The sequence below is a fragment of the Pleurodeles waltl genome, chromosome 8 (assembly GCF_031143425.1).
Source record: "Pleurodeles waltl isolate 20211129_DDA chromosome 8, aPleWal1.hap1.20221129, whole genome shotgun sequence".
Classification (NCBI taxonomy): domain Eukaryota; kingdom Metazoa; phylum Chordata; class Amphibia; order Caudata; family Salamandridae; genus Pleurodeles; species Pleurodeles waltl.
Genome location: NC_090447.1, coordinates 671,104,990 through 671,131,194, shown reverse-complemented (window position 1 = coordinate 671,131,194; position 26,205 = coordinate 671,104,990). Strand labels below are relative to the sequence as shown.

The 26,205-nt window shown below is 45.9% G+C and overlaps 1 protein-coding gene across 2 annotated transcripts in view; it reads left to right on the top strand.

Annotated features, from left to right (window-relative positions):
- The window catches only part of CRYBG3 (crystallin beta-gamma domain containing 3), a 1,300,096-nt gene that overhangs the window by 664,012 nt on the left and 609,879 nt on the right, over nucleotides 1-26,205 (top strand). For both annotated transcript variants that reach the window (XM_069204785.1, XM_069204786.1), the window contains 2 exons: nucleotides 10,642-10,768; nucleotides 19,441-19,583. In XM_069204785.1, the coding sequence (XP_069060886.1) occupies nucleotides 10,642-10,768; nucleotides 19,441-19,583 (270 nt within the window). The remainder of the gene's footprint in view (nucleotides 1-10,641; nucleotides 10,769-19,440; nucleotides 19,584-26,205) is intronic.

The following is a 26,205-nucleotide window of genomic DNA, read 5'->3' as shown; positions in this document are numbered from 1 at the left end:
GATCCCTCACTCTGTAAATATCGTTCAGACCATTTTGTTACTAATGACTCATAATTATGTAATTATAGCATTTGCAGCAGGTGTTTAAAGTACTCAATATTTCAGAAAGGTTAGAGTCAAGATGGTGAGGGCTTCATGCTAGCAGTATTCACAATGAGTTAAGAAATCCAAATTAGTAGATGAGGTCAGAAGTGTACTACTTTGGGTGAACTCCATATAGATTTGAAAATAAGGATCATCAAAATGCCACCTGGATTTAAAAACAGGGTTTACAGACTTTGGTGTTCCCAAAACAACTCTGCAGACCATAAATCATAATCTTTGCCCAGTCCAGAGCACACTTATGCACAGCTAAACACCAATCAATACTTTACTCTCCACCCAATGTTTCCCACCTGTGCCAATTGACCAACCGGAATGCATCCTGGAGCTGGGCTGGGGCTAGGAAAGCACTACAGAAATGTGACAATGGAATAGAATATAATACATTGATAATAGAATACAATACATTATTATAGTGCTATTCATCATCATTGTTCAGTCAAGTGAACTTTGCACAATGATCATTAATAACATAATCAGTTTGCTAACTGGATGACAGCAAATCGTCAAACATGATTCCTGATTTTCTGCTTTATTGTGATATTTTCTATATTAATTTTCCTGTTGTTTTGACCCACTTACTTTGTGCATTTCGGATGTTTTTTTTTTTCCCCTAAGTGCGTTGTTTTCCTGCTTGTTGTTGCACATAGAAAACATGTATTTCCTTTGGGAAAGGCTTTACTGCTGTCCAGGCCATCAAGAGAGAGCCACGTATACCTCACAAACTCCAGTTTACATGTGTGCGTCAGTTTGCTTTGGTCTTGTGGGAGCTCATTCACAACTCATAACACGAGTTTCCTTGACCTGATTCCTTACAAGAAGTGTTGATGCGCAACCCTGTGCCTCATTTACTTGCCCAGTGTGCGCCAATTGCTTGGACCAAGAGCGGTGTAGTCCCTAACAGACTTCGGTGCTCACCGGTGGACACGTCTCTATACATTAAATCGCACACATTAGGATGAAGCTGTAAACATTCTCAATAAGAATGACAGACAATGTCTAAGTTGAAAAGTTTACTCAGAAGATTATAAGTAGAAAATACATAAGCTGGACCATCAGTCAAGTAAGAATAGAAGCACATAAATCATAAAGTACAAGAAGAACTCAAAAATGGTCTACAGAAAATCTAGCATAGATTTTCCTTCTAAGAAATGAAAAAGGTAGGCTTCAAACATAGAAAAGTATGTTCTTTCTATAGGACTTTTGGCAAGGATTTCATGCAGTCACTACACAAATGCATGGTTCACAGGGTATGCATACTGGGGAGAAACAAGAAGAAACATGTTACTACAGAATACATTTGGGGATTATCTCATAATTCTACTAAATTAGACTCCGGCATTCCTAGTGTCTGTTGAGTTTACATTGCTAGTTACAGAGTATGTTATTCGGTCTGAGACAGTTAGGTTGTCTTTGATTAGGTACATCACGTTTAGTGTGACTTGGAAAATCATATCTTTGTATGAATGTCCAGCAAATTAAGGCCACTGTATGTTACGTTTTGTAAGTCAACCTTCATTTCAATGATGATCTTTCATGGATCTAACTTCAATAAAGATTATAGAGGACCCTAGATTGGGTGATGCTACTCTATTTTGAGTGATAGAGTGAAGCTGGTCCATTATAATCAGGCTGTTAGGCACTAAGGGTTATATAGAGAATCAGAGAGAAGCTTGAGTTGTCGATGTTGTCACTAGGACCCCCTAGGAATAAGACTCCCATTAATAACTGTTGTATTGTAATGCAATACAATACAGGTGGATTTATAGAGTGTGGCTTATCACCCATGAGGGTGTCCTGTTGCTGAAAGCAAGCTGCTAGTGCAGTCGCACAGCAAGGTCTTGAGCCCTTTCCTGAAATCCAGACGAGAGGATGAGGTCCGAAGGTGAAGGGGGAGGTTGTTACAGGATTTCGCCACAAGGTGGGAGAAGGAGCGCCCTCCTCTGTTGCTCCGGTGGATGTAGGGATGTGCGCAAGGGAGAGGGAGGTGGAGCAAAGGAGTCTAGAGGGTTGCTGGAAGGTCAGGCGGTTGTTAATGTAAGCTGGTCGCTAAGTGTGAAGGGCTTTGTAGGTGTGGATCAACATCTTGAATTGACATCTCTTATGAATGGGCAGCCAGTGGAACTTACTCAGGTGGGGGGTGACCTGGGTCCGTTTGGGGAGGTCAAGAATGAGTCAAGCTGGTTAATTCTGGTTTGTCTGCAGTCTCTTCAGGAGGCACGTGGTGACTTCTACGTAGGGAGCGTCGCGGTAGTCGAGCCAGCTGGTCATTAGGGCTTGAGTGTCAATTTGGTAGGTGTTGATAGTGAGCCATTTGAAAGTCTTATGGAGTATGCGAAGAGTTAGGAAGCAGGCGGAGAAGACCGTGTTGATCTGTTTTTTTTCATGGAGAGCTTGTTGTCGAGGATGATGTCAAGGTTGCCTGCATGGTCTGTCGGGGTGGGTGCTGATCCAATTTCTGTAGTCCCCCAGGAGTCATTCCACAGGAAAGTATTGTTCCCAAAGATCAGCACTTTTGTTTTGTCTGTATAGAGTTTTAGACCGTTATTTTTCATCCAGTTGGGGATGCCCATCCTGCACCTGCGAAAGTTGTCCTTAGTGCTGGAGGGGTCTTCTGTTGGTGAGAGGATCAGCTGGGTGTTGTGTACGTAGGATATGATATTCATTCCGTGGGATCTGACAGTGTTGGACAAAGGGGTTATGTAGCTATTGAGCAGTGTGGGCCTGAGAGCCTTGATGAATGCTGCAGATAATGTCCTGCTTGGAAGGGTGGCGCTGACAATATTGGTCCACTGGCTCTCTGATACTGTGTTCCAGCTGTGGTGTGGCTTTGAGGCAGTGCTTGGGGGATCCTGTGATGGTGAAGTGGACGATGGCGTGGCCTATTTGGCTCTGTCGCTGGATGTGAAGTTGGGGGTCAACCGTCTGTCCTGCGTAGTGTGTAGAGTCCCTGACTTTTTGGGTGAGGCCGATGTTGTTCATGCTTTCAAGGAGGTTAGCGTTGTTGGCATCATTGGGGTCGTCATGGTGAAAATTGAGGTATCTGAGGAAGATGTAGTATTTGGTATTGATGGTGAGCAGGGTGATTAATTCTGGGGTGGCATTGCAGAAGTTTGGCTGAGGTCCTGAGCATCTGTCGGATAGGGTGCCCTGATGGTGATTTTACTGTTTATCTGGAGTTGGAAATTGAGGTGTTCCATGATCAGGTTGGTGTTGTCTGTGGCAGTGATGCAGTGGATGGTTTCTTTGTGGATGATTGTGATTCCACCACCATGTTTGTTGACATGGTCCCTGTGTGCCATCTTGTAGCAGTCTGGTGTTTCCAAGGCGATGTCAGGAGCAGTTGCCAGGTTGATCCATGTTTTGGTGAGGAAGACAACAACAGGGGTGAGGAAGGTAATGGTGTTCCAGATCTCGGTGGCATGCTTGCAGAGTGATCGAGCGTTGAGCAGGAGGGAGTGGAGTTGTTTATATCCAGACGTGGTTGGCGTTGTGTTGGTGGTTGCATGTGCTCCGGTGTTGCAGGAGAAGAGACACAAAAAAACCACATCTGTTACTTTAATTCTGTGTAGATCCAACATGCTGCAGAACTTGGGCAAGATGGATGTTCACCCTGTTGCCACCTTTCTAAGATCTCTGGAATCCTGGCATGGCTTTGGACGTCAAGATGGTGGTCACACTTTAAGAGTGCTCCGGACACCTCTGTCATCCGCTGCTGCCAGCCCTGATACCTCGCATCCAGCGCCCCTACTGGAGCGACTAAACCCCCTCTGGGCACCTCAGAAGGGGATCGCTTTGTCCAAGAGGCCAGAGACCGAAGCGGCAGTGCCCGATTGAGGCTTCATGACTGGTGAGAGCGGCCGAGATGTGATGCGTGACAATTTGCACATGTAGACTAGGCTGCTCGAGAGGTGGCTGGGAGAGACTGACTACCTGCAAAACGTAAGACTGTGGTGATTCCACCCCCTCCCCTCCGAGGGAGACGAAAGGCCCAGCCGATAGCGGGGCCATGACGAAGAGGTGCCTGGTGAGGCATTGGTCCGTGTGCTTTCTTCGCTGGGCCTGAAGCAGAGAACGGACCAGGGTGAGTACTTGGTCCGCAGCCGGGCCGGAGAGGGGCCAAGAGACCCGATGTGTCCTGGTTACGTGGGCGAACACCAGAGATCAGAGAGAAGGACGCTCTGGCGCGAGACAGAAGCCAGGCTGTTCTGGCGCCCCACTTCAGAGAGGGGGGGCGCTGCATATTGTCTCCTACCACTATGGCCTGCATGGTGATGTGCCTGAGATCGATGACAACCACCGAGCCCAAACGGACACCCATCCAACTTACTGGTGAGTGGCACTGGCTGGCCAGAACTGGATTGCATGGACAAAATAAAGCCATAGGCCCGCAGTTAAACCCAAAGGAGCTGTTGGCGTGAGAAAGGGGCGGCCAGATGGGGTGACTGATCCGGGGTGATCCTGGGCCCCACCCACTTCTTATCCTTTGTCGACACACAAAAGCACAAGCCGCTGGACTGGAACCGCAAACCCTCCAGAGCAGAGACCGTTCCCTTGAAAAGGGCAAAACGAATACTTCCAAGTGCAAAGCTGTGGTATAGGAGGTTGAGCTAAAACCCCCTGGTAGTCGTTGCTAGATGGCCCCACCATTGGCGCAGTAACAAAGCAATACTGCATTAGGTCCACAGCACCTGGGTTCACCCAGCTGCAGGAAAGATAGACTCAGTAGACAGCCACCAGTGTCCTAGCAACGTATTGATCAGTTCACTACCCAGACGTGCCCTCAGGGAACTAGCACTGCGACGCAGGGGAACCCCGTGGTAGAGAGGCTAGACACCATCATGCAGGCTATTCAGTCCTCGCAACAAGTCGTAGAGACTAAGATTGGTGAAGTGCGGACAGCAGTGGGCCTCATCAGAGAGGTGGAAGACCGTGTCTCAGCTTTGGAGGATCAGGTCACGGACCTTAAAACTAAAGTTGCCTAGCTGCTGACCCACACAGGCGAACTTCATCACAGGGCCAAAGCTGCTGAAAATTGCTCCAGATGCAATAACCTGCACTTCGGGGAATTCCCAGAGGGGACAAAAAAGACCCAGCCCACTGGGTTTTTGGAACAATGGCTTCGAACCTGGCTGCCAGACCATACACTCTCTCCTGGTTTGCAGCTGAGCCGGCCCATAGAACACTAGCACCTAGGCCTCCTCTGAGGTGGCAAAGGAGACCAATAATCACAAGGTTCCTTAATTTTAAAAACCGAGATGTCATCTTTAAAGAAGCCAGAGCGCAGCCTGTTCTTCAGTGGGAAAACTCAAAAATTCTAAATTTTCCTGACTATATGTGTGAGGTACAGAATAATCGCCGCTAATACGAAGCTGTCGAGCAAACGGTCACAGCGATGAGGCTGTCCTATATGCTTTTGCTCCCCGCACGCCTCAAGGTCCTGCTGAATGGAAAATCCTTTTTCTTTGACTTGCCAGAGACTGCCTGGGACTAGCTCACTGAGGAACACCATGTTGTCCGAGGGGAACCCCACCCAGGGGGTCCCCCACAGCCCAGGTGAGGCAGCTCGCTGGGGCCGAGACGCAGGTGGGGTTGCACTCAGTCCCGCCGGAGAAAACAGAGCGGTGCGTCTCAGTCGCCTGGGGCAGACCCCGCGGGCTCTTGTCTTTCCTGGGGCTGGACCCATCCGGTTGTGCGAAGGGGGAGCAGCTATTGCCAGACCAAGCAATCTACTGCCTTAGCCAAACTCCCTCCCCCTTATAGGGCGAGCGATCAACAGCGATCCCATGTATATGGAGGGAGATCCCCTGGCAGACAATGCAGGTGTGACGGGCTTCATTGCAGAACTCCTACTTTATGGATGGGTCCACCGCTCCACACCTATTATGGACACCTTTGTTTTGTGTTGGAGGTTGTGTTCTTGGGCGACAGATGCTTCAGGGATGGAAGTCTGGGGTTGGGGCAGTTGGGGGGAGATTGAGAAAGTATTTGCATTAAGTTTAGAGAGTAAGTCACAATTGTGTTTCTTATGTATTAACAGTTTTCTTTTAGGAGGTTACGTTATGCCATTAGGACTCCTTTATATGCACTCTCATAGAGGGACTTCGGCCCGCGGGCCTATTACCTTTGTGACCCTTAACACATGTGAAGTCTTAAATGCAATAAAATACTGCACCCTTGCACACTCCTGGGCTCCTTGAAAGAGTTATTTCTTGGAATGTCAGCAGCCTCTTAGATGTGATCAATGCCATCCGTCACTTCACCCCTTTGATGTTGTTGCTCCAAGAGATGCACATGATGGGCACTTGATGCCCCATGCTTTTGCGTGGTAGATACAATAGGGTATAACATGAAGGCTTTTCCAGGGGATACATGGGAGTAGCAGTACTGCTTCATCACTCGCTGTCCATGGTGACCACTACAGTTAAGCTAGACCTGCAGGGTCGATATGTGGCTGTGTCTGGGTCACTTAATGGCAAACCGGTTCAACTTTTGAGTGTATATATCCCCCCAGGTGCACTGGAGCGGTTCTTAGATACTCTCCAAGAAGTTATATAACAATTCTCCCCGCCCCTATTGACACTTTTGGGTGGTGACTTCACCGCAGTTATGAAGCTGGAAGTGTATGCCTCTGGCAACCCTGTCAGTGGGTCGGAGCACCCGAGCCAAACAGCTGCACCGTTGGGTGGATGATCTGGACCTTTGTGATGTTTGGCGGGTTTGGCACCCAAGAATAAGGTAATATACGCATACCTCAGCAGCGCATCATACGCATGCAAGAATAGATCTCCTCTTCATGCCAACCCCTGACGTCCTCTTGGTCACGGACATGCAGATACTCTCACATGGAATTTCATGTGCCACTTCTCCTGCAGATAGCTGACCCTGACAGGACCCAGCGCCCCATGTAGCGGCTGAATGCTTGGCACCTTCAGGACGACGCCCATGTCCAGGCCCTGAATGAGGAACTCACACACTGTTTTGCACATAAAGTTGCCTCAGTGCGATCGTTGGGCTCTCTATGGGCTGCTTGCAAGACCACCCTTTGAGGACATGCTCTGCTTCTACTCAGGGTGAGAGTGTGCTCTAAGAGCCACAGGTGGGGGAACTTGAGGCCCGGGTGCTACGGCTTGAAATGCAATTCTCTCCTACCAACTATGCCACTATTACCAGGCAACTGGGATTGATTAGGAAAGACATCCCTCATCTTAATCTTGAATCTGTGGAGCACTTGTGGCGAGCCTCAACTGCCTGAATATATCGGTAGGAGGACAAGAACTACAAGCAGCTGTACTGGCTGGCATCCCAGGCTCTATATGGCAGCATTGTCCCCGAAATCATTGACAACTCGGGCAGCTCTTGTAAGACGCCACGGTCCATTGCCCAGGGCTTTGCCACTTACTGTGCTGGGCTTTATGTGGAGTGACTGCGACCCCTTTTGGATTTGGAGGCCCCGATTCAAAGTGATGTTGTCCTCCCCCCAAATCTCTGTCACAGGACGGGAGAACCTGGATGAAGCCATTATACTGAATGAAATCTCTGCTGCTATCTCCTCGTTGGCCCCAGCAAGACACTGGGCCCCAAAGGTTTCCCAGTGGAATTCTATGGCAATTCTAGGGATCAGCTAGCCCCACATTTGTTAAATCTATATGCTGAAGCTGAGCAAACAAGAAGTTTCCCATTGGAACTTGACCAAGTCGTGATTGTAGTGATTCCGAAGTCCCGACCACACCACTGTGCAGTTCTGGCTATCGCCCCATCTCGCCCCTCAACACTGAAGTCAAGATTTTCTCCACTATACTGGCCACCAGGCTAAAAGACTGTGCTACATTCTCTAATCCACCCAGATCAATGTGGATTTATGCCAGACAAAAGTACACGGCACTGCCTCCAGGGGCTTCATGCAGCTCTGGCCTACCGCCGTGCTCTGCCCCACAGTTGGTGCTGCTCCTTATAGACTTCGAAAAAGCATTCACACTGTTGATTGATCATATCTCTCCCAGGTGCTAATAAAAGCAGGAATCGGCCCTAGGTATCAGAGACTGGTGCAGCTCCTCTACTCTAACCCGAGTGCAGGTAAACGGAGTAGTCTCAGATCCCTTCTCTATCCATCGTGGGACTCGTCAGGCTTGTCTGCTATCCCCACTTCTTTTTGTCTTAGCGATCGAACTACTGGTGAAGATCATAAGCGAGGACCTGCTTGTTAGCGGCTGGGCTTGGGCCACCAGATGGGATGACCGCTTCGCTGACGATGTACTCCTATACCTGGCCAATCCAGCCAGTGGCGGGCCCCGGTGACTACAGCTTGTGCATCTCTTCTCGGAAGCCTCAAGCCTGACCCGTAACAAAGAGCAAATCTGTGCTGGATCCGCTGCACCCCGCAATAGATTGCGATGATGGGCCAGACCATATCCCTGTTCAGAGTAATAGCTTCCGATATTTGGGTATCACTATTGCCCTAGTGCCGGAACTGGCATAGTCCCTCAACATTACACCGCTCAACTGCAAGATTAGGGAAGACCTTAGAAGATGGCAAACCCTACCTCTTAATGTTCTGGGGAGAATAGCCCTATTCAAGATGATGATACTACCTCGCCTTCTTTACCTTCTCCAGAAATTTCCCCATCAGCTATCCAAACGATGGTTTAGGGAAATGGACTCAGTGACAAGGTAATTTCTGTAGTATAACTCCCGCCCCCGAATTGCATTTCACATCTCTGAGTGCGACATCTATGAAGGTGATTTGGGAATGTCCAACCAATATCTTTATTATCAAGCCACACAATTACTGGTACTTAACGACTGGCTGGGAGGTGGATGGTCAGACTTGATGTACCAGCTTGAACTCCTGACATTGACTTTTCCCAAGCTCCTAGAGCTGTTGTAGGGTGCCCCTCTTCCCAGGGAGATTCCTGAAGTGATGAAGATGGCGCTTACGGGGTAGAGAGCAGCCTAGTGGGAAACAGGATGGTAGGCAAACCTCACCCAACAGACCCCCATGTGGCGGGGAGCATGGCTCTGAGAGGTCTCTGCTCTGGAAGGCTTTCACAAATGGGATACCGTAGGCATTTCACTTTTGGGAAATGTCTGGGCGGGCACTCACTTGTTATCCTTTCAGGAGCTGCAACAACAGTATTCTCTCGCAAATACTCAATTCCACAAATACCTGCAACTCACATGCCTTGGGTATCCATATCCAGGCTGGCACAGTCCTCCATGAGTTTGGCCCAGTGGAGGCGAAGGTGCTGATGGGCGGTCTGGGCAGGGGCGGGATGCCCTGAATATATTGTACCCTGATCACCAACATGATGGGATCCCTCACGAGTCTCAGAGGATGATAGGAGGGTTGGTTAGGGCAGATACAGGAGTAAGATTGGCGGGATGCCTTGATGGCCCCAAGGAGTCAAACCATAGCCTCCGCCTTTGTCTAATACAAACATACTACTTGCATGCTACATGCTTTACCCCTGATAGAATGCAGTAGGCTGGCCTCCTGGCCCACTCTGCCTGCCCGGCTGCTCACGACCCAATGCTGATTTTTACCACATGTTTTGGACTTGCCCATGCATAGAAGATAACTGGCAGGCGGTGACTCCTGATCTTTCCAGGGTGCTGACTGTAGAATTGGGGATGGCTCAGTTGTCAATCTTTTTAGGTGTCCTGGAGGGAGTGGGGAATAATAGGGCTGACCATGCCTTTCTGGGGACGGCGTTCTTGATGGCGAAGCGTGACATTGCTGCCAATTGGAAATCAGAGAAAGCCCCGACACTAGCCAGGTTCAGGTGGAGGGTAGACTGATATGCTCAACAGGAGAAGTTGGTCTATGAGATGCGAGGATGTCCTGCCAAGTATAATTAAGTGTGGGGTAAATTGAGGGGATTTTGTGATGTCTCATAAGACATTTGCAGCCAAACGTGGAACTCCCTGGAATGTGCAATATGCTAAGGGAATGATTAGTTGAAGTCTTGTCTAGAATAGTGCACTTGTGTTATATCAGTGGTATAGATGTGACATGTTCTTACATTGTTACAGTAATAAATCAATAAAGATGTTTTTTTTTTTTAAATCTCTGGAATCCTGGGCCTTCATTTTCCTGATTGATGCCATAACTGAAATAACAACTTTTATTTTTTCACTGCTGTAAAGAAAGAGCAGTGTATCCTCAGATCTGGTACTCATGGTAGTGATTCCTAGTAGAACCTATAAACAACAAGCACTTATTACCAGTACAACAATTTACATTACACCAACTTTGAATGTATACTATTTCTCCCAAGCCCACTAATGTATACCTGTAAAATGGATGCAATCAATTCCAGCAGTCATTCTTAAAATAGTTTAAGATGTAAAACTATAATTTTAATTTAAAAGGTCGCCAGTCACACATTGTATTGTCTCAAGATTTATACTAAAAATCTACATTTTGTTAAATATAGAATTTAATGTATTTCCAGGCCTGTCAAGATGCTTTTTGAACTGACAAGACTGTGATGAATGTATTCAATTTCTTATTTGCCATTGTGTGAATTTGTGATTTAGGTGGGTTGCCTACGACCATGAAAGATACAAAGGGCGCCAGTACCTGCTAGAAGAAGGGGAATATGCTGACTGGCATGCCTGGGGTGGAGTTAACGATGCTGTGCTGTCTTTCCGGTATTTACAGGCTGTGAGTATTACTACCATTTGTGTCTGTTTACGGATTTCAGTTTTTTTTTTTCTTTTCGCTTGTTTTGTGCCCATAAATCACTTACCCTGTCCCAGTTTTTTTAATTAAAATAAGTTATGTTGAGCAGATTGGTTTACTTTCAGCAAACAACGTTGTTACTGGCAAAGATAATAGCATAATTGCAGTTATCTCGGTAACTGGCTACAGTTAAAGTTGTGATGATACGTGTGTTCGACCCATCAGTGGACCTTATTACATTGTTTTTGACAGTTTTTACTCTGAGCATTCAAATAATGCAACACAAATCCGTTTATCTCATATGGCCATTGTTGCCAACAAATTAATATAACTGTAATAAAACAGTTCCTATGAAAGGTCCCACTCTATTTGCAGTATTCTACAAAATAGTTGAGCAATGGACAAAGCTTGTTAAGCATAGTAAATTCTCCCTAGGTTCAGCGGTAACACCTATTAAGGCAGCTATATCAGTTTCAACGACAAAATCTATGCTTTGTCGGTACTACTTATTCCAAAGCATTAGCTAGCCCATATGTGAAGTATAGCTCTATAATTGACATTTGCAACTGAGGTGAAACCTCCTTTGTATGAACAGAGCGAGTCCATGAACAGAGAGAGTCCAAACTACTGCTTTGCATAAGCCTTTCCCTAATTAGACTAAGCTGTCAAAAGAGGTTTTGTAGGGCACAGCCACTTGACAAGAGTCAACGGATTGTTTTCCAAAGTTATGACTCACCGTTCTAGTTTAACAGGAGAAATAGTATGCCCATTCAAACAAGTATTTTCACTGCCTGCATAATGATTATAAAAGTAGCAGATAAAGGTGTCCCACAGAACAAAACATTGCAACACGTGTGCTACTAATTGCCATTCAAACCAGCTAGCATTGGGTAAGAGAGGTACCCCAAAAACCACTGACAGTGATTTTGTATGTGAAAAAGGCCTTTTTATTGAAACAGGCGCACCTCACACATTATCCTAGTCATTCTGCCTTACAAAACTAATGCTTCACTATACAAAATAGTCACCTATATGCTTCCACTCCCCCAACCCTAAATGTGCCCCTCATTACGGTAACCCTGTAACTATCTACATCCTACTGTACTGAACTTCTGCAATTGTGACTTTTAACTTCTCCTACCACTTATCACTGCATCTATTAACATTTAACTAAACTAACTTCCTATAGTGTAATCTTTCTCTTACTGCCTTGTACAAGTGTGAGCCTGTTCACTCCCTCCCTTTCAGCCTAGTTTATAGATGGCAAAAACAATAAAATTAGCGAACCCCATTCCAACCGCCACTCACAAAAAGGCCTCACTGACAGACTTTTTCTGCCCCCTCTCCCCCCCCTTCATAACTTTCTGCCAACTCCACCCCACCATTCGCCACCAGGCATGGCCCTTAAAACCTATGTATGTTTTGGGTTCATTCCAAACACCTCATGAAGCTGTAACAAATCCATGCCATATTGGGAAAGATGCACTCAATTCTGATGAACAAAATCCACACTCTCATACCTCAAATACCTATACTCAATTCTACCAAAACCATAACCTCTACAAAAATTCCTTGTTTCTCTGTTGATCGTCATCTGGCTTTGTCAATAGCTTGCAGCCTGTGAGCTTCACGCCAAAACCAGCTAGTGATGAACTCCATCTAAAGGACAAAACACACTGCCCTCTGCTGTTTAATATCCCTCAAATCCTGTTTCATAGCACACACCAGTGCTAAAACCTTTCTCAACCACCAAATCACTCTCCTAAAGATGAATTACCAGCACATCGGAACACTGCTGCCCCCTCAAAAAACTATTCAGACTCAGCAGCAACTCTTTCCGATGTATATCTCTTTTCCCATGATAACTAACTGAGAATAACCAAGGGTTGAATCCTAAATTAACTCTGTAGCCTCTCCTTGCTGCTTGACTCTCCGCCCACATAACAAATGAATGCCCCATGATCCAGGTGCAAAGGTCCTCAAATTCCAGACCCTGAACTGAACCTGCGTTGTACCCTGATCTTAACGATCCTCCTAGTCATATCTCGCATACCGCCTATAACAGTCAGAGGACCACCCCCACCCCAGATGCATGTCTGTCCAATTCCAACCTCTCCTGCTTGCCTCCATTGCTATCAATATACAAAAAGAATGTGTCCCCATACTCTCCTTCTGCCACCCCAAGTGCACCAGTGCCTTTCGGAACACTGCCAGTAACTGAAATGCAACCTAGGCCATCTCTGTGTAAGAATATGCTCCCCACTACTCTCCCCTTCATTGGCCCGCAGCTTGTTCCCCTAGTATACCAGGCAGCAAAAGTCTTACATGATATGCCTTCTTACCGGTCACCCTCTGGTCTGTCTTTGATTTGCATAACAATACTTCCAACAGGTTCTCACGTGTCACCACCTCTTCCACTGCACCCTATTGCACCCCCTTACCCTAACAATTCCGACACCCAAATTTCCCCAACAACATCCATGTCATCAATGTGGTAAATAGCTCAGTCTCCTTAGCTTTCTGAAAACCGTGGGCAGAGTCTGTATACCCTTGCCAAACAAGTGTCAAGTCAACAGCTTTCTCTTAGATGCTGCACAGCCCACTCCCCTGGCCCAAACATCCTAAATTCTCTTCCACAGCTCTACTGTGCAAGGCTCCTAGCCCCCCACAGCAACTTCCCCATACAAGTTATGCCTGCCAACTTTCCTAACCCATTCCGTCTGCCACATCGGAAAAGATCTGATAGACTAAGCAAGGGAACGATTCCAGAAAGGATTGGCACATCCGTAAGTCATCTTTCACTCCTGCAGACAAACGGAAACAATGATGGATAATAAAAAGGCCTGACAGTGACATACCAAGCCTTCTACAGAAAGTCCTGCCTGCCTCACCAATCTACAGGCAAATTTCAAATGACCCAGTAACACCTGTACCTTCCTCAACTTCAGTTTCACATTTGTCAGCATAGTATCCAACAACAGCTTCATCAACAACATCTTGCCTTCTGGGAGAAGCACTTCCATGGCCACAGATTGAAGGTCAGTCCCCAGAAATGTCAGAGTGGTACAGAACCAATGGTCTTATCAGGGGTCAACGAGACCCTGATGTCCCCCATGAGCGTTTGAGAACTTTCCAGCGGCTGCTGGCAGTCCGCCGAGCCCTGTTCGCTCACAAAGAAAAAAATCATCCAAACAGCATGTCACATAAACGTGCCCCATGGACCACTGCAAGAATGAGCACACCCGGATAGGGCACCAGATATTGTGCACCCCATTGGCAATGTCTTGTCCACATTCTACTGTCCATTAACTAGAATCCCCAGCCATAGTAAATCCTCCAGATGTACAGGAGCAACCAAAAGGCCAACGCAATGTCGCTCTTAGCCATTTCCGCTCTTCTGCCCACCTTTTCTACTACTGACTTTGCCACATCTACCAAAGAGTAAGAAACACGGGCCAGATCCTCTGACATAAAATAATTTACGGAACCCCCTTTGGGCCAGGATAAAAGCTGTATTAATCAGACTTGCCCATTTTCTCTCTTACGAACTACCCCCTTTGGAAGTAAATCCTCTTGGGTTGCTTCACCTCCTCAACCTGCTGCCCTCTTTCCTCATGCCTATGTGCCTACACACACTGCCTCTTGCTGACCCTAACCCTTCATCCTCACTCCAATCCAAAAGTGCTGCCACTGACCTATATACCGCACCACTGCCGGTGGTAGAGGCCTGCCTTTGGCTGGCTGACACCTACCTATCACCGCCCAGCTTCCCTACCTGTGGTGGAACAAGTTCACCTTCTGCTCCCAGCTCTCATTCCTTCCCCGGCTTGTCACACCTACACACCGTGACAGTAAGGCATGTGAGGCCCTTGATATCTATTCCCTTTTTCTGAGGGAAACCTGCTGCCACAGCTTATCCATGTCTTCTCTTGACTCCCCGGGTGAGTTTCCGCTCATTTTGTGGTTGTGCACCATGCGCTAACCACCAAGCTCCTCCCACTCTACCTTAAGCCCTTGCCCCATGCCAACAGGATGTCCTGGCGGTGCAGGTCCGTCCAGCTCTAGGCCCGCACTACTTTCCTGATTCCTCCGAGCTCTGCCTCACCCCGTCTATCACCTCAGCACTGTTGCACTGCACAAGACACCTGATTGCCCTTAGCTCCACCTGCACTCTTCCTGCTGCTGCTTCCCAGTTGCCACCTGCCGCAGGCCTTCCCATCCCTCACATGATTTTTCTAACAGGAGCCACACGCTGAAATTGCGACTGGCCCCAGGTACATACACACCTTGCCTGCCGCCACCACATTCCACGAGGATATATAAAACAGTGAACATGCCCAGGCACCCACTGCAACCCTCTCTGAAAAGGTTTCCCTACACCAGCCTCCCTGAAAGCCATCAGGTCACCTAACCTAAAATGATGGCCTATATCCCAAAAAGATTAAACCAATGGCCTAAGCTCCACCCACTACTAAAATAGCCCAAAAACCATTGAACAGTCACCTGGAATTTACCACATCCCCCGGACATCCCAGGGGGCATACCTATCTGTGGACTGCTACCCCCTAAACACCTAGGTCTATTCTGAATGGTTGCTGTGGCGCAGAACTAGCTAAAGGAGATACTATCAAAGGGCGAATTGCAGGTGCCATATAATTTGTTTACATGATCAAAGGTTATAATAAAAATTCTGGTCTAAATTCAGCCATCCAATGCCTACTTTTAATAGCCCTGCTTAAAAAACAGCATGTTTAAAATAAAAAAAACTTAAAATAATGACCTTTAAACTGAACAAAACTCCTTGTTAAACCAAAATTTTAATTTTAGGCTTACTCCTAAAAGACTGCTTGTAGTTCTGAAGTCGTCTAATTCATAGACTAAACGATGTTGTTTTAAGAAACGTGAGGCCGCAACTTAAAGAATTCGGACATATTTGACACGTCTCACCATTTAAAAATACAACACACATTGTAACTCAGTACCGATTTTAAGAGTTTCGTTTGAAGGATGCAGTTTGACTAGTTATCAGTGGGACTGGTGAATGATGAAAATGGTGAGGCACAAATGTATATCTTGAATTACAGTGCAGAGAGCAAGCACGCTCCTCAACAAGAAGAGGTACTGGGTTGTCCCAGTAAAAATGTAAAAAGAAAGTGGGATAAAGGAGTTAATTTTCCTGCATACTTTACCCTCATTATGACCCTGGTGGTCTTTTCACCGCCATGGTCATTGTGGCGGTATCAGGCTTGCAGTGTATACCACCACATTGAGTGTGGCTGGTTGGCCGCTGGCAACCCACCACATCTCCACTCATACCGCCATGGTGGTATGAACCGCCAGGCCGGAGATGTTCATCATCGACCCAGTGGTCCACAGAAGACCGCTGGCAGCATAATGAGCACCGCCACGAAAACCATTGTTGAATTCCTTCCCTGTCACCGGTAGATGGCTCCCCCCTCCACCCCCCCAGCAATCACCTGACACCCACACCCTGTAAAAGCCACAGTGCCCCCACGCCCCCTGAAGTTGCAGTGCACCGCCCACACCCCACTCCCAACCCCCCTAAAGTCACAGCATCCAACACCTCCCCACCCCCCTCCGCCCCACATACATACACACACGCACCACACATACACCAGTTCACCTTCACTTCCATACACGCATCCACTTGCACATACTCACACGCATTCAGGCACGCATACACACTAACATGCTCACACGCATACACACTGACATGCAGACATTCACTCACTGTAACATTCATAAATGCATCCACTCACATGCATACAACCAAACATACACCACAACACTAACAGACGCATTCACACACACACACACACACACACACACACACACACACATGCAGACACCACACACACACACAACCCCCACCCTCCCACTTACCACCCCCCTTCCCTGTCGGACGTACAACTTACCTTGTCCGGCAAGGAGGTCGTTCAGCAGGGAACGGGCATTGCCCCTCCAGGCTGTATTAATGGGCTTAATATGGCTGGCGGCATCCTTCTGGCGGGGCGGTGCAGGTGGTAGCACGGCCCAGGTGCCTCTGACCGCCGGCATGGCTACTGCTGGGTATCCACCCAAAGTGTGGCAGAAATCCGGCAGTATCCATAATATGACGGGCGGTCTCGCTCAGAGACCGCCAAAGTCATAATGAGGGCCTTTGTGTTAGGGGCTGACCAAAAACCCATCACTTTACTGGTATTTCCAGGAGGAGGGCTCATAAAATGATTTATATAAAAACAAAATGTATATGACACAGTAAAAAGAGTAATGAAAAGTGGACACAGGAAGTAGAGGTCAGGTAACGACACAAGAAAAGAAGAGGGTGAAAGACGGATGATAATGAGAAACTCATAAGAGAAGGTGGAAAACAATGAAACGAGGTGAGAGAATGGCAGAAGGATAACAGACTGGAGACGCGAAGACAGTGACACAGTGAAGAAATAGAGATGAAACAAAAAGATGTGACAAATTGTGACACATTTATAATAGAGGGGGAAACAGATAAGATAGGCCACAAAGTGGCAGAGGAACACGAGTGAGGGGTGGCAGTAACGGGAGCACAGACAACAGATGCACTCCATCATTTCACAATGTCTATGTGGATTGCACCGCATAACAGAAATACGGAAGAAAGCAGACATTTACTTCTTCATCTAATTTTGCCATGCAGTAGTCTTCTGGTGTTGAGGAATACTCAACTCCCAGGATACGGCTGCAGAAATACTCACCTCTTGCATGTAAATGTATCAGTGTGCCATTCACTTTTCTCTGTAATTGTGTAGCAGCCCACTCATCCCTGCTGCAGGGCATGCTGGTTGGTAGCTGCAAGAGACATTTTCGCATCTGGACAATTCTGTGACCCTATTTTAGCTGTAACAAATGCATTTTCGAGTAGTAGAACTTCAATAGTAGTACATCAGCCAAAACAGGATTACTGCGCACCTTCTCCCACCAAAGTTCAATTCATGAGGGCCGTGGGTAGTAGTGCCACGCCGCACAGACTTGTGCTTAGTCTGTGATGGTTAGGAAAGGTTTTGGATCTGAGTCAGAAGAGGGACATCTGGCCTTGGACGGAGTTACTTTGTAAAACAAGGTTGTGTTTTATCACTATCAGGCTTACCACAGGTTCACTTTATTTTTATCAAAATTTCCATCCTGTCACCCTGTATAATAACAATTACCCCAGTATGTCAATGCCAGTAATTTGCCAAGAATTACATACACTATGCAGGTACCACAATTTGCCTTTGATGTTGCAGATATACCATAGTGACCCATATATGCAAAATTACCTCTAGCATGTCAGTCAGCATTTTCTCATAGATTGCTTCCCAACCCAGCTCCCACCCCCCAGTGTGCCTTGAGTGGCCCCCTCGAAGGCCACTAATTGGTTTCAATATGCCAGCATTAACTTTGGGTGACATCACTTATACTGGAATTTACCTACAATATGCCAGTTTTAAGATGTTACTTTTTTGTGCCCACATAAGCCCAGAATTATCTCAAGTATTCCATGGCTAGGGGCAGACTCAGAAGCTTAACAAGCACTCTCTTATTCACTTGCACTGTGTTACTCCCTCTCCCTCTTTTATTCTCTCAATCCCTCCAACTCACTCACACTCTCCCATCACTTACCCATTCTCACTCATACTCCCAATCACTGTCACTCACACACAAACGTACTCTGACACTTACTGATTTTCACTCACAAATACTTTTACACACATTCACTCTTTCACACTAAATGAATCTCACAACTGCTGATGTAGAGGGGAGGGTCTGCTTTGACTCCTGGTGTTCATGTGCTTTTTTTTTAGTAATTGGTATTTAGTAGTCCTCCGGGCCTTGGTTCAGCAGACCCTGCTGCACCACTGACAGCTACCCCCTCCCATATTCCTGCTAACTCTCACTGCCCCTCACAAGCTCATTCTAACTCGCTCACACTCCTTGACTAACGCCCATGCACTCACTCTCACTTATTTTTACTCTCCCAGTGATTCTAACTCAGTGTGCCTCATTGACTCACAAACACTATAACACACACTCACTCTCTTCATCAGTCAGTCTCATTCACTTTCACTCACAACACAGCCAAGTACATGTACTTTGTCCCACATGCAGAGAGAAAATACACTGGGTTGTTTTTGCTTACTTTTCTTGATTTGATGGCAATTCCTACCTTTCAGTAGCAGGTCGGGAATATAGCACTGGAAATAAGAAGTGTCAAGGCATGATTCCTAGTGAGGAGTCAAACAGAGCAGCAGGGCCTGGATTTAAAAGTAAAAGACCCACTTCATCCCCTCTCCGACTTCTTGATAGAACTGGAAGCACAGCTCTACAAGAAGCTTGGACAGTGCTTAGCTTCCTCCGCTGCTGCTCTATTTCGATCATCATTGGCCTCAGGGATGCACAGAGGTGGGCCCTGGCATTCCTATTGTAGCAGATACAATGTGCTCCTTCTGCACCAGATGCAGAATTAAGAATGTTGAGATTTTCATTTTTCTGCAGTCTCCTACTATTTGTGCAAAAGACTGTGCAACCTACATGTATTACTGGCCAACAGAGAGCAGGAGTTCTGAACCGAATGAAATGCCTACAAATATTAACTATTACTTCTTTCTGCGTTTTAGGACTTTTTGGAGGCATCAGTTACACTATATGAATCTGATGCAGAAAATGGGAAGTTAATAGATATTAAAAATCAGGAAATTCCAGATCTGAAGCAAGTTGGGTTCTGCAGTGAAACAAGATCGATTCATGTGCAAAGAGGAGTGTAAGTCATTCTTTTACTGTAACCATATGTAATAATTGGATTTGGGGCAGCCTGCTTTTGCAGTTTTTTTCCCCATTACCCACGTTCCTCAAAAGCAAAGTGGCCAGCAGATACACTCTTGAAGTTGAATTTTTATCATTTTTTTCAAGTAGAATAATTTCCTTTCCATGGGCCAGTGGGTTTAGGGTTGTCACGTGTCATTTCCCACTGGAAGCTGTGCCAATATCCGGCTGGGCTAGATCATGCAAGGAGACATGTAAGTTTAATCCTTTGTGGTTGGTGATCACTTACCAGCCTACTCCCCAGGGCATAACTGAGTACCATATGAAAAAAAGGATGGGAAACTAAGGATAGTCAATGATTGAATTAGAGTTTGCCAGATCGGTGAGAAGGATGCTCCGTAATATCCAGTTCGACACAACCATTCAAGACTTTCAAACTCCGATGCTCCACCTCATGTATAAATTGTTGCCCACTAGCATCCTTCCTCTGCAATTAAGGTGGAAATTAAGGAATATGCCAGGTCTGATCAAATGTTTCCACTATTTGATCCCTGATTGTTTCCTGCAGCGTATTCATATTAAAGTTGACGATCATTAAGATGAGGCATCAGGTTTGTTGTAAAATGGTAATTAAAAATAAACAGTAAACAATCAATGGTTTCTTTATTTTTTGCTAGGGAGGGATGTATATAAATAATTAGTACGAGCAGGGGAAATACACTGGTAGAGGAATATTCCAAAGGTTTTACTACTTGCAGTTTAGGGTGGTTAGTGCAAATTTCCTCTATTCTGACATTAAGTTCGGCCACTAACTAGATCGTTAAGCCACCAGCTGAGCGGCCTGATATGTGACTCCTTGCCGTCGGTTTACAGACGCTTAAGAATACCGGAAGGTCTAATACCTCTTGAGCCCAGGTTTCTTGAAAAATCACCACTTGAAAGGTTTTATTATAAGCTAGAAAGGCTTCATCCTCAGTTTTATGAATTAACCCTCAATGTTCTATGGTCCCAAGGGTCTGCAGAAATGCTAGTTTTAAATCTATAATTACTATGTTCTTCATAGAGCATACCTCACCCCAGAACAGATAGCAAGATATTTCTTGGTGGCGGGGCAGAGTACCCAAGGTGGGGAGAGGTAGGCGTTAATCTCTTACACATGCTATGGGCTTGTCCACACTTGTGCGAATATGGGACGGAATTACAGAAATGATAGGGACGATCATAGAAAAAGATATTCCATGCACTCCGGGTCACTTCCTGAGCTGGTTTCCTCATACCCCTATAACAAAAGTCACAGGTAAGTTCCAAGATCTGGCTTATGTGTTAGCAAAACGGGAAGTCAAGTGGGGGATTGGTACAATGGAGGCTGCCCAGCCCTGGGAGACACTTCTAAAGGATCTTTCTGCCCCTGAGTCTGACTTGCTTCTGGCCTCGCCTGAGGGGGCACTGGTACGGATTGTATGATGAAACTACACCCCTGCCTGCCTGAAGAGGGACTCTCCGTCCCACCAGAAAGATCCTCATTAGTCAAAGACATTAACCCTCTGTTTGTTACTCACTAGTGTCTGAGGGCATTGGGGCACCGTGTGGACACATTTTGGGGACTGGAAAGCAATACAATTCGGGGGAGGGTGGAGGAAAGGGGAGACGTTGGGGCATAGGTTAGCCTACGTAGGATGTTTACCCTCCTCTTTTCTATTTGAATACCTGATGTACCCATGCAAACCTTTGTTGCATAATGTATCAGCGGGTAAAGGTATAAAACTCCATAAAGGGTGTTTTAAAAAAAAAAAAATCCTCTATGCTCCAGGCACAAATAGATAGGCTCACCATAGGGTAACACTCAACTAAGTGATTATTCTTTCAGTTATTCAAATTCCTTTGTGAAGCACATTGTAGGGCACCCGAAAGCCAAGACCAGTCTATTGTTGCATGTTGGAGTTGTTTCTCAGGCAGTACAGCCCTGCCATGGCCATTTGCGCCTAGATCTTGTCCACCCTGTCAATGTGACCGAATTGCTTCAAGCCCTTCTCAATATCGATGCTGGCTGAGGCTATAAATTGTTGCTACATCTCTTGGTCTGCTGTTGTAAACTCTGTTTTCCTGGACTATCTAGATGGCAACTACTTTTCTCTGAGTACAGAACAAGAGAAATTGAGGGTAGGCTTCATCCACATCTCTGGAGACTTCATTGCTCCATTTTGCAAACACCTGCTTCTCTACTCACACAAGTTCCGCAAGCTGGTTGGTTGCCCAGCCATTGACTGTCGGTTCTTCCCCGACAGGATTTAAGACACTTAAAAAGGTAACTGAGTGGATGTCAGACGATTTCATGTTTCTTAGAGAAGGGATTTCTTGCACCATGGAAGCATATTGTCCCTATTGATTTTATCAAAATGCCCCCTCGATTTATGTTTAGGTGTAAAAATTAGATTACAAAGTTTATTTGGCAGGTAGACAGTACTCAGCATTGTTTGCAAAGAAGTAGATAAATTAGAGTTTCTCTGCTGCTTGTTCAATTGTAATTTGTACTCCCCATTATGAACACTGTGAGAGGTTGATGAACGTGGTGGTTAACTGGTGTATCTACCTTTTTGACTAATGGATCCACTTTATTTATTAATTAAATAAGTTCCTCCTCTCATGCTCAGGATCTGTAATGCTGGATCCAGCGATTGTTGATTATACGTTAAACCTATTTTATCCTGCAAAGATGATTTGGGGATTATTGGGTTATTATTTGTCATTGATGAAACTGTGTATTCAGACTACTGGGTTTGAACCTGAATATCTCTGCTGCTTGTTCGATAGTAATTTGTAACCCTGTTACCACCACTGTGAGAGGTTGTTGGATGTGGTGGTTAGGTGATGTATCTGCTTTGCTACCATAGCACTTTGAATAATAATTAAACAAGCTCCTTCTCTTGTGCTCAAGTCCCGTCATGCTGAATCAAGCAATTGCTGGTTATTGGATTAAGCAGTTCCTCTTTTCTCCTGAAGAGATGATATGGGGATTGTTGAGCGAGATGCAGATTGTTGCCATGGTGGTTTGGAGATATTTAAGTTAGACGTGGTTTCTTTAATTGTTCCATTAGCAATATCTGCGGCAGTAGTTCCTTCTCCAAGCTGGGTCACTTCTTCATTCCTATCAGCAGCTATGTTGCTTAGCATTACAAAGGGAACCTTCCTGCTACTGATCCTTAGAAGTGCGTTTAATTTGTGTGTTGACCACTGACTTTGTGTCGCGTCACTTTGCACTTGGCTCAGCTGCCCACTGTCACTTTATTGATCACTAGTTATAGACTCCATTTTGTATTCAGCTTAGACTCCATTTTGGTTCAGCTTAGCCTCACTGCCACGTTAGATGTAGGAGTAGTTTTCCGTACAAACATGTTATGCAAAGTGTTTTCTATTTCTGCGTGTTCTCTTTCTCACCAAAGAGCTAGGACATATTATCACCGAAGAGCTAGTACATAATATGGAGGAGTTAGTTAGTCAGTCAGCCTGATAAGGAAGTATCAGACTGATGTTTATGGTACAGCAGGGAATGGTCTGACATTGGGAGGGACGCCGTGGGAATTTGGCAAATTCCCAATGTGTTTCTTTCAAAGCTTACCTAAACTAGCCAGCATTTTTAAATATTTCTTCTTGATGGGAGGGGTTTTTCCAGAAAGCCCCTTCTCCGGTTCTTTAATATATAAAAGATGGCCTTGATTAGCAGTTGTAGATTCCGAGACCTCAGTCAGGATTTTGGATGTCGAATGCCTGACATCTTTCCCATGAGGGTGGAGATCTATTTCTCACAGTCGAACGGGGTCATAGTCTTGCTGGCATGAGAAAGATGAAGCATCTGGCAGGCCCTACGGTGATGGATTTTTATTAATTATTTGCTTTGCATTGTGTATGAATATATTTCCATATATCAACATAAGTGTTTGTATCCTTGCATGTATATATGTGCTGTTTGTGGATTGGGGATTCTTTATGCATGGTCTTACTTAATTGTTGCACATTTTAAAGGTAAATGTTTTACTATTCAAGCATTCCTTCATGAACCTTGCAAAAAGCTATAATAAATGTCTTCTTCAGATTAAGGAGTGCATTCCAGAGAATCTATTCAACTCCTTTCAGTGTGTATATTTTGGCTCCGTCAAAAGTAAAGCAAAACAAGGTGTTATTGATGTAACGATTTCAGCTGCTTGAGAGTCAGATTTCAAATGCCATTTTAAGTCTGTTAAGATAGAGTCTAGAATCCCCGGGAGGCTTGCCAGTTTATCCACTACCAGATTGCATGTGCAGAATTAAACCAGTTGTGCTTCTGCTTGAGCTAGCTGTATCAATGAGTTTAGTGCTCCTATTTTTGTGTCAATAGCAGAAACATAGCTAACCATCGTATTACGAAGATCCACCTGAAGATCTAACTTGCTTGACTGGTATGTCAGGGCACTTACAGCTGCCTGGAATGAATGGAGCAAAACATCCCATCTATCATTTATCTCACCTTCCCGCCAAGACATTTTTCTATGAGAGGTGTTTGTATGGCCGAGATATCAGGACTCTCTGATAAATGTGAGCCTACGGAAAGCCTCCTTGCTTCCTGAGGGGCAGCAATCTTTGCCTGAGAGGCCGGAACCTCATCTAAGAACTCCATTGACAGAGATCTACAACTTGGCTGAGCTAAAAAGGCTGCATGTTTGCAGCTGTAACCCATGGTGTTTCCACAATAATGGGATCCTCTTTTTCCTCCATTCCTGGAGAGAGAGTCAAGTTGTTACTATACAAAGGGTAATGAACCTCAGCTGCGATCTTAAAGACCTTATTTTGGCCTAAGGTTTCACTAGTGGCCAAGCTGCCTATGGAGGGCTGCTGTAGATCAGTAATGCTAAAGGCATCATCCTCTGACACTAAAGGCTGCAAAGGCTCCAATCCGCTACTCCCCGTGAGTATAACTGTTGCCTGTGAGCAACTCTTTTTCCTTGCTTCAGTGCTCTTTTTTTGCCCAGTCCTCCCACTGAAAAGTAGCCTTTTATTTTAGTTCCACAGGAACCCGAGCCCTAGAGCTGTTCTCTAATCCCCTCGGCAATGACTCAGTTACACTGGGCAATTGAGGTTGTAAGGGAGTTTGCAGACCACATACATCTTTATTAACAGAAAACAATGTGTCATTGGGCCTTTTGAAAAGGCAAATTTCATCCAAGACATAGCCATGTACTTATGGTTGGAACAGGCAGCACTGGCAAGGAAAGTTGAAGCCCCACATCTTGCTCTGAAGAGCTTATCATAGATGAAACTGAATCTATTATTCCTGGGTTTTTTTTTTGGTACGCTGGCATGCTCCTGCTTATGGCTCGCAGCTGTAGGGGCCCCTCTTATCTTGTCAGAACACATACTCGCCTTGAAGTCTTGTCTATTACTAGTGGTTGCTGCCGATAGAATGTTTGATCAGCACTTTTTGGCACTCAGGACTTGAGGAACGACGGAACACACTGCAAAGAGCCAGCACTCCTAGCCAAAATGGGTAAGTGAGGTATCAGAGCGCAAAACAGAGAATGAAGCGAGGCAATATGGTGGTTCCAATGATTCCAAGGCTATTCTGTCCAGAACCAAACTACATCAAATGCTGGATTAGTAATCGTACCAAATGACGCCATTCAATTCCACTCGGATCCAATTCGACTGTTCAGTTCTGGTTAGAACACAGCAGTACAACTGATCCACCACTAGCGAGGACATCAGCAAGGACTCTTTAAAAGGCTTGGAGACTTTTGGCCGTCCATCTGTAAAGATGCTGTGAAGCAGCAAGACCAGGGGGAATCAGGTGCTGAGGAGCGGGGAGTGAGCAAGGCTCACCAGGCCCCCACAAGCCGCACCTAGTCCTAGCTGGGCCACTTCTGCAAGGTCCTGGGGCACAGCAAAGGCTGACAAAAGCCACTGCACTCACCCTCCAATGGCCTCAGATGGTCCCTGCAGGTGCTTCAAGGTAGGTAGCAAGCAGAAGGCACCAGATAAATGGTAGAGACCCAACACACCTGCCTCTCACCACCTTTTGCTGCTGCTCTGCAGGGCACTTCAGTGGCATCAGTGTCAGTGGTATCTATGGTGTTGTTGGCATCTTTTGGCACCCGGCCTCAGTCGTCTTACCCCTCATGATCTCCTAATTCGATTGAGGAGGTGGGGGGAGTTGGCCATTTAAATCCGCTGTGAGTAACACCAACAATGCCGATCTCCAAGCTTCGGTCCAAACAGCTACGGCTCCCCTAACTCCGCTGGCTCCACAGATTCCTCCTCCTCACTCCTACTGATTCCTCTAAGGGCAGTCAACTGGACACAAAGGTTTACCACATGCAATATTAAAACAAAATCCTCAATTCTGGGCTAACCAACTTGTCACCTTAAAGAACTACGTCCTTATTAATCGGGAAATTCCAGATAACTGGAGTCTGTCTTTTCTGGCCCCACTTTGCATAGCGGGAAAATCTACGCATTCATCCAATTATAGGCTGATTGCATTGATGGACGGGGAAGCAAAATACTTTGCAAAATGCCTGTTGGCCGAATTGTCAGACTGGGTCGATATAAATTCCTTGGTGCAGATGAAACAGATTGGGTTTTGTAAGGGA